This window comes from Cynoglossus semilaevis, chromosome 18, assembly GCF_000523025.1.
Source record: "Cynoglossus semilaevis isolate Cse_v1.0 chromosome 18, Cse_v1.0, whole genome shotgun sequence".
In the NCBI taxonomy this organism is placed as follows: Eukaryota; Metazoa; Chordata; class Actinopteri; order Pleuronectiformes; family Cynoglossidae; genus Cynoglossus; species Cynoglossus semilaevis.
In genome coordinates, this window is record NC_024324.1 from 11,854,845 (window position 1) to 11,863,964 (window position 9,120).

Here is a 9,120-nt window from a genome sequence, read left to right on the forward strand (position 1 = left end):
TAAACATAACTACAAGCTAATTATGTAATTCATAGTGTCAGAGGAGCTTAAAGAGGCACATGACCGTTGTTAGCTGTGCCCGCGACGTTGGTAGCGGCTCACAAAATGGAGGATACGTAATTAGCCTGTGAAACGCCGAATTAGCATTAGCATTAGCATAACGATGGTATGACGTTTTTTTAATCTTACCGACTTAACTCATCTCCTCCATTCAGTCACTCAGCTCCAAACGCTCAGCAGGTTAGTGTGCTGGTTTATCGACCTCCTTTCAGAGCGTACTCGCTGTCTTTCTCCTTTCTTTGCCCTTTTTGCAAGTAGTTCACTTGTTTCCCGCTGCTCATACCGTAAACAAACAAAGAAACAGCGTATCTGCACACCGATAAGTTGAACGTGACCTGCGGAGTTCCTGATTGGCTGTCGTGTGCTAGACACCCTCCCACCCCGACTGGGTCACGTGAACTGATTGGTGCATTTAATTGTAATCGGACATTTGAACCGTTGCATGTGCACAATTAAAGATTGACTTGGTTTATGTAAACAATGACAATAAAGGACACTTCTCTCATGTACTGTGAGTTGTACAATTTCGTACGTACATCTCCATGACCTTAGGTTTTCATTGAAAGTTAGAAAAGCTTTACAGACAAACTCTCAGTTTTACACGTTTTTAATTGTGGAACTTAACATATTGTAAATGTAAAAAAAAAAAAAAAGTTCTGTAATATTTACTCACTTCCAAAGAGAATTGGTTGTTTAAATTAGTTTACTGCACACAAGACAGTCAATGACCATGTAAACTGGTGAGACATATTTTTGACCTATGAAAAAATAAATAAATCGAATCGCACATTTCACACTTATAACTTTAACTGGCCTGGTTGGTTATGAAATTTATTGACTTTTTTTTTTTTCACAAGGAAGTAACTTAGTGATCTCAGAGTCATACTATTTACGAGTTCAACACATTTTCTTCAGGGGAGGGGCAGAGCTTGATTGGTGTGAAGTCCGGTCAACAGAACAAAGTGCAGCTGATAAGATTAGGCAGTGCAGAAGGAGTTACTGCTGCAGGAAAATGTTCTCCACTGAGCTACGTGCTCATTGTGTTAGCAGAGATTCATTTTGGTTTTTTTTTAAATATATTGTCTAGTCTGCTGCAGCTCACACTTTTATACAAATACTGTTGATATGAAAATCAGTCCCAATTATAGAATACAATTGTAGATTTCTGTAAAATTATTTATAAATAAGCCATACCTCAATATTGTGAACACACATTCGCATAGGAGAAATGTTACCATCCAATGCCCTACGTCCAGCGTACAAAGAGGCCGTGGCTCTAAGGCATTACGTTGTTTCATCAGGATTAAATCGATATTTGTATCCATACGGTCTCAGATGGTACGTCAGGTAATCCAAAACATACAGCATATCCGGGTGTATGTAGTGAAAGGAGACAGACAGGTCTGAGCAGCTACGTGGACCCTGGAGTGGGGAGAGAAGAGACAGTTAATGTTACCTTAAGTTTTACAACAAGACGCTACACAATCATTAATGTGTTAAAGTAAGACGCTACACAATCATTAATGTGTTAGTTCTGAGTCTTTATGGAACCATATCAGGACAAACTTTTTGGGTTTGGCGTTGAAGACGATGGAGTCAGTGGATCAAACAGGGGCGACAGTGAAAACAAGATGTTTTGCAATAATATTACCAGATATTCATTTTACAACACCTTCTCTTGTTAAACATTCACAGCATTGGACAATATGCTGCACATATACGTATATACATAATATACATTATTTTTTCAATCCATCTCTGGGTTAGCAAAGCAAAAAAAAATAAATAAATGTCAGTCTGCCAGCGCAAGTGGAAAATTGAACTGACCGGTGACAAGAATCAGCATCCGGAGATTTACAATAGCATCTAGAATAAACAATATTTTAAACAAAATAAAAGGGGGCGTGGTTATCTGTCTTGGCTAAATTAGACCAATGAGGAGAAAGATCAAACTGTAGTTTTGGTTTGGATTTGGTGTTTGTTCTGACACATATTTTTGTTATATAGTGATCCCTCCAACAATTGTTTTTGTGTTCGGTACTTCAAGAATAGAGCCAAAGAAACAGCCATTTGTATTTTAACAACATTTAGATTGACTGGTCAGTGATATGTAATTGCTTACCTCGACCGCTGGGTAGAACTCATAGACCAGATACCATGGCAATGGTCTCGGTGGTTGCCTGACCACGTGGTTTTCTGGTGGGTACGCATGAAACCTTTGTCTGCCCTTTATGTCCCTGCTGTCTGTCGGCTCTACCCCCATTGTCTGCATACACTGTCCCAGAGCCATGTCTTCAATCTCGGAGAAATGGGTGCAAGATCCGGAGCTGAAGCCGTTAATGAATCTTCTCAGCGCCTCCTTGCTGAGGACGTAGCCTGCTCCGCCCGCCATGTAGCCATTTTTAACGAAAGGGTAAAATCTTCTTCCCAGATACACGGGCGTTTCTGTGTCATACTTGGACAAAGCGTAGCGGAGATTCTCTACGATCATGTACGTGTCGTCGTCGGCTTTCACGAACCAATCCGCGTCGTCCATGTGGTGCTCGTAGACGTACTGGAAAGCTCGAATGGTCTTCCAGTACAGGTTCTCCCTGCCCTCGCTGACATTGAGCCCCACAGTTGGGAAGTCGGTTTCCTCTGAGCTCATGTACAGCACTATGTCACAGCGCTTGGCCCAAGTGCCTTTGATGTGCTTAGTTCGTGATTCCAGATACTTTGGTCCTGTCATGATCCAGCACAAGATGCGTATCGACTGGGCGGTAGTCTTTGCTGGGGTCTGTTCATCTGCAACTACAACAAGCACAAAAAAAAGTCAAAGTGTGTGAGAAAGCTGGGATTTTCCCATTTGTAGGTCAGTAAAATCAATAAACAAATATTTTGCAACACGTTATCTAACAGTGACTGTTGAACTACGGGCTTATTTGCTCTTGGTCTTCTCGACCAAGTCAACAGTCATGCCCTACACTTGTTGAAACGGCGTCAACAGTAAAGACACATGCTGTTTCTGTTGACACAACAGATTACTGTAAACAGTTTTTGTTCGTCCAGCTTTGCCTCAGAACATGCCTTGTTTGTAGTACAAATATTTCGCCTCATGCGAGTCTAACCCGGCGTTACGACAAAGACCCTTCGTAAACGTGACATATCTTTTCAGCACAGTAATATTAATAATCATCATCATCATTTCAATGTTATTGATCTGACAATTAAGAAATCCTTGTGTTAGCAGTAGATCTGCTCCAACAGGCAAGTATGTGGTTCCTCTGGGAATCGAACCCAGGACTCAAGGCAGACGTGCTACACCGACACAATTGTCCTAAAATTGAACAGGGGGGGGGGGTCGGGTCAAAATAGCAGATAGATGGAGAGTTCATGTGAACCAAGATAAATGACATGTAAAAGTCATGCATACAGGCTAAAATGCTAAAATGCTTTTATCATTTTCTACGCCATCTTTTGGGGAAAGGTGGGCATTGCAGGGAAAAAGGCCAAAGTACAATGGTAATATAAATAAATTATATAATTTGGAAAGTTTTTCAGGCCGGATTTAAGGGCAGAACCCTTAGTTTGCCCATGCCTGTGCTACTCTCTGGAACCACACACAGATGATGACCTCATGGAAGACTTCAGATTGACACACAGACACGTTCAGATTGACAGGTTGATTGACAGGTTGCGACGCTCCGATTCACCGATTGATCAGAACATGATTTCTAAGATGAAATATAAATGCCTTAAAAACATTTCTCCTCCTACCTGTGTGATTATGCTGCTGTCCTTCAATCGCTCGTATGTAAGTCAGAAACGTGACACTCTCCTCGGCAGATCTGTTTAGCTCCAAAAAGAAATGAAAAGCGAGGAATCCGAACAGCAGTCCAGCAAAAAACTGTGGCTTGAGGTGAGCGAGCCTCATCCTCAGCATTGTCCTGTGAGGGTTAGTCAGAGATAACTTTGTTTTTTTTTTCGATGGCTTTACACCATGGTCTCAGGTCGGCTCAGCTCTCTGCTCCACAGGCCTTTGGTGAAGCCTGGTGATTCTTGTGAATATTAGCTGATTATTTCAGCAGAGTCTGGTTCCTCAGAAAAGCACAGATGTCGCCATCCCTCCCACACCTGTGTTTCCTCTGCAACTGATTAAATCAGTTAGGTGGGGGGGGGAGGGGGAGTTAACCTACAGAACACGCCCTCGTGTCATCACAGTGCAGGTGTCACCTGTGACTGTGTTTTTCTTTTTTTCAAACCTAGCTCTTCCGTGAATTAACAAACTGCTCAGCAGGTTTTGCCTGTAGTTCAGAACTTACCTGTATACTGGTGACATGTCTCTGGCATGATGATAAGCTGATATGTGTGTGTGTGTGTGTGTGTTTTTCTAATTTGGGTAAAGGAGTGCAGAATTGTTGTATTATTACACTCACAAACGCATCAGTAGTTTGAGTTCTTTGACCTTTGCCGTTGGAGGGATTAAACAATAAATATATATGGAGATGATTGATCATCACAGAAAGATTGTAGCGCCAAAACATTTACATTTGCTTAGTGACACATATATATATGTATGTGTATATACATACATTATCTATATATATATGTATATATACATAAAAAAAGTATATATACATATATATACGTATATATGTATATATACATATATACATGTATACATGTATATATGTATATATGTATATATACATATACATGTATATATGTATATATACATACATATATATATACACACGTACATATATACACATATATATATACACACATACACATATTTATATATATTTATATATATATACACACACACACAGGTATGCATACATGTATAGATATACACATGTATAGTATATACACTTTATATATGCTACATATTTACATAGATATGGTGTATATGGACTTACATATATGCATATCTTATATATCCATATATATCCAAATGTATATGAAATATATGTATATAAAGCATATATATGTATTTATGTGTATATGTGTACAGTATGTATATATTTGTATAAACTGAACGTATATACATATATACACATACATAATACATATTTCTTGAAGGAAACTCCAGAGGCATTTGGTAAAGTTCTATCTATCTACTGTATGTGGAGGACCTTAAAGCGGAGACACACACACACATTAATAAAATGGGATTTTCACCTCTGCTCCAGCAGAGTCTCAGAGCTAATTAAGGCTGTATTTTCTCCACATTGTAGAATGACCAACCATAGATTTTACAATATGAATGCATTTTCTAACCCCAAAATATCAATCCATACTTAATTGTTTTGCACTTATTTATCGAGCATCTAGTATAAATGTAAAGTTAGGCAAACAGAAACCGATGGAGAAAAGATACTAATGTCCATGTCGAACCACTATGACTGTATGTTGGTGAGCTACATATTATTATAGACCAAGTCAACATATTTTATTAACTAACTATCACTGTCAGGGGTAACTGCTGCAAAAGGTCAAATAGGAACATCTAAGTCTGTGCTGATATTCCTTGTGTATTTTATATGTGTATACAGTATAGATATATATATATTAAATGTACTCACCAGTTTCAGCAGGAAAATGCGAAGTTGTACGCGTATAACTGACCCCAGCTCACTCAAGTTTGGCACAATCCTTTACAGTATAGGGCCCTTATTTAAGGTCCACTGAGTCATGACCACCAGTCAGCATCCGGGTTTTAATCATTTGATTTAATATTGTGAATGTAAGGCACCACTATATAGTCTTATATTAAACTGGAGTCAACCTGGCCATTTGGTTTAAATCTTACAGGGATAGTAAAATCACCAACATATTTTTAATATAAATGTATACTTTTTTTTATAACTGGTATGTACAAATGTAGCATAGTGAACTATTTTAAAGTATCGAGGCACGCCACATGCAGTAATTGAACAAAACATGTGAAAAATGTGCAATTTTAGACTTATAATATACAAAATATACAAAAAACTAAATTCTTAATAAATTATAATTATTTGCCTTCTTACATATACTGTAGTGAATTATGTGTGCAAATAAATTGCAAAAAATAATGGTTTATGTCTTGTAGATGTAATGTCGTGTATTTACCACTTGAGGGCGGAGCAGCTTCAGTTACCAGCTCTAAGTCGCCTTATGGTCTTATCGTTGTAAGTTATTAATTTATCATCGTCAATGTTTTTAAGTTAGTATGGATTTACACTGAAAAAAAATGAGCCTAGGTGTATGCTAAATTTCCTTGTTGCTAACGCTGTTAATTAATAAAAATATTTTAAATTAGATACCAGTCCACTTACGATTAGTATTGCTAGATTAAAACTGCCATTTTAACCGATATCCGTGTATATTACAGCGCCACATGAACTATATTTACAGTCGTCTTCCTTCTTAACCTCATCTCTACTATTATTTTGTAAAAATTACAAATAATAATAAAAAATTACATTATTACATTATATATAATTAAAATGACATTACTAAGAAAAAATATTATATATTAAATATACATAATATATAAATAAATGTTAAATAATCTAATTAAATATTTTCACTAGTTGTATAGATATATGAAATAATAAAGGTTAGTTTTGTACAAATTACACTGTTCTAGAACTAGTTTATGTAACCAATACATTAATTATTAATGGGGTTGTCCCAATCAGTCTTCTTCTTCTTTTCCTTTTGGCTTGTCCCTTTTTCGGGGTAGCCGGGTCGTCCCAATCAGTGTATACAATATATAATAATTTGTGTACTCGCCAATAACTCTTTAGGGTGGCTTTCAATTAAATATGCAATAAATTTGAAAGCCAGTATTGCGAAGGTGACATGACTCCGTGGGAAATTGATTGAAACTTGAGTGACGTCACGGCTAACTTTCATTTTCCTCTCACTAACCTACTGTAAGGCTACTTAAAGCCAAGCTGAAACAAATAGTTTTGTAATAAACTAAAAGCCTCTCAATTGACGCTGCCGTTACTTAAGACTGTACGTCAATAAATCTTACGATAATACCGCTAGCTGAACAGACAGTGGGCGGAGCTTTTTTACGCCAGTAGCACGTTTCAACTGTAAACAACGTCCCCTGCTTCCCATAAAACAGACAGTGATAAGAAGTCATTTGAATGGAATATTTCCACATTCAAATAAAAAAAAATGACACACATGATGTTAGCTTCAGATTAGCGGTATGGTAAAAGTTGACTAGATAGGAAGTAGAGATCGACTGCACCGTTTCCCAACTTAATACTCTCCACATGGGTGCCGTCTACCATCCTGTTGACGTCCGATGTATGTGCATGCGAAATACGTGTGTGTAAGTGCCCGCTCGCCCACTCAGCTAGAGAGAGAGAGTGATCAGAGATGGTGGAGTACTGTTTATCATTATTACTTTTTTTTTTTTATGATCAAACGAGACCATGGTGGGCCGCCACATTTTCGCTAAATAATGGCAATTAATCAAATTTGAAACCCACCCAACAACAGTGTTTAAAGAAATAATTGAATGTATGTATTATCTTGTTTTCCTTCGTTTGGTCACCGCAGAAGTGGAGCCAATGTTGTAGCGCAGCGAGATCCTGTTGGTCTCTGAATGGTAAATCACCGATTACCCAGTAATTTCTATAATGAAGTAGATGGTGATTGCATCAAAATCCTGGGAGGAGTTATTTCCATTTGTGGGAAATGTGGGAAAACCACAAGGGCAGAATGGAGAAAGAGAGAGTGCAATCCCATTCATTACAGCTCGTTACGGTCGCGCCATCAGGTACCCACGGTCCCCAGAACCAAAATCCATCTGTGTCCCAACCAGTTTATACAAGGCACCTGTCATTCAGACACAGCTTTGGATTGGTTCCAGATGGAACCATTTGCATGGAGACTAAAAAAAAAACTACAGGGAGTGCTGTATCCCTGGATTGGGTTGTTGGCATACAGAATAGAAATCGATAAACATTCTGCTTAACTGCTTCACAAACCACAACCATGAAAGACCAGACTTTATAGAAAAAGTCCGTTAACTGACCCTGAGTAAGAGTCGAAGTTTGAGGATTGATGAGGATATTTATTATATTATTGTTATTTATTGAAATTGACTTTTAAGACATTTAGGTGTAAAACAACCTTTTTCGTTAATTCTAATATACTAAGATAAATGACATGTAAAAGTCATGCATAAAGGTTAAAATCATTTTCTACACCATCTATTGGGGAAACATGGGTATTGCATGGAAAAGGCAGAAGTATAATGATAATATAAATAAATTATATAATTGGGAAAAGTTTGGCGGGCCGGAATAAAAATATGAACGGGCCACATCTGGCCCCCGGGCCTTAGTTTGCCCATGACTGTACTAGTTGTAGGTCTCCAGAATAAGCGGTATATACATTACAATTGAATACAGGTCCTCGACCTATATTGGAATTTCATTCCTATGGGACAACATAATTTGAATTTCACCAGAATTCAGAATACTGTACATATTTTATGTAAAATTGATTAAAAAAAATAACCTGGTATAAAAACCTTTCGTTTTATATCTAATGAGACCTTTCTTCTGCTCTTTCCTTCTGTGTCCGCAACCACCAACCAATCACAACAGATGTACAAAGACACCCTACAGACCCAGGTACTGGAGTCGGCAGCGGCGTCCGTCAAATTCGGAGCCAACCTGACGGACAGGAAGCTCACCGACTTCCAGGAAGAACAAATGGGTCAACTGTACGAACTCATGCTAGAATCCACCAAACCCAACAGACAGTTTGACATCCAGGAGGACGGCAAGTGAAACCGAATCGGAATTCTCCTGGTATTTGGTCGGCCAACGGAGTCCTTCACGTCACTTATATAAATATTTGATTATATTAAAGTGCTCAGTGTTCCGGAGCTTGTCTCTTTTACTGTGACGGTAAAACAAGGTGGCTCTCTGCTACCCCCGCAGTTGCATTAAATTGACTCTAATGAGTTTGCCTGTCACTTCTTCTTCTTTTTTTCTTTTTTTCCCAAACAATAAAAAGTTTTCGGTTTGTGAAAAGCACTGAGATGTGTCTTTTCAATAA

The 9,120-nt window shown here is 38.1% G+C and overlaps 1 protein-coding gene across 1 annotated transcript; it reads right to left on the reverse strand.

The window, feature by feature from the left end:
* Positions 1 to 651: 651 nt before the first annotated feature.
* c1galt1a (core 1 synthase, glycoprotein-N-acetylgalactosamine 3-beta-galactosyltransferase 1a) lies at positions 652 to 4,184 on the reverse strand. Its single transcript, XM_008331832.2, has 3 exons — positions 3,817 to 4,184; positions 2,183 to 2,850; positions 652 to 1,482 (listed from the first exon to the last, which is right to left on the reverse strand). The coding sequence occupies exons 1-3, from the start codon at positions 3,980 to 3,982 to the stop codon at positions 1,345 to 1,347; spliced, it is 972 nt and encodes a 323-aa protein (XP_008330054.1). The 5' UTR covers positions 3,983 to 4,184; the 3' UTR covers positions 652 to 1,344.
* Positions 4,185 to 9,120: the final 4,936 nt, after the last annotated feature.

Bases quoted from the DNA above. Each gene is read 5' to 3' on its own strand.
- c1galt1a (XM_008331832.2), bottom strand. From the start codon at position 3,982: ATGCTGAGGATGAGGCTCGCTCACCTCAAGCCACAGTTTTTTGCTGGA. The intron at 2,851-3,816 runs GTAGGAGGAGAA...TGCTTGTTGTAG, and splicing joins ACAGCAGCATAATCACACAG to TTGCAGATGAACAGACCCCA. The intron at 1,483-2,182 runs GTAAGCAATTAC...TCCCCACTCCAG, and splicing joins AGTTCTACCCAGCGGTCGAG to GGTCCACGTAGCTGCTCAGA.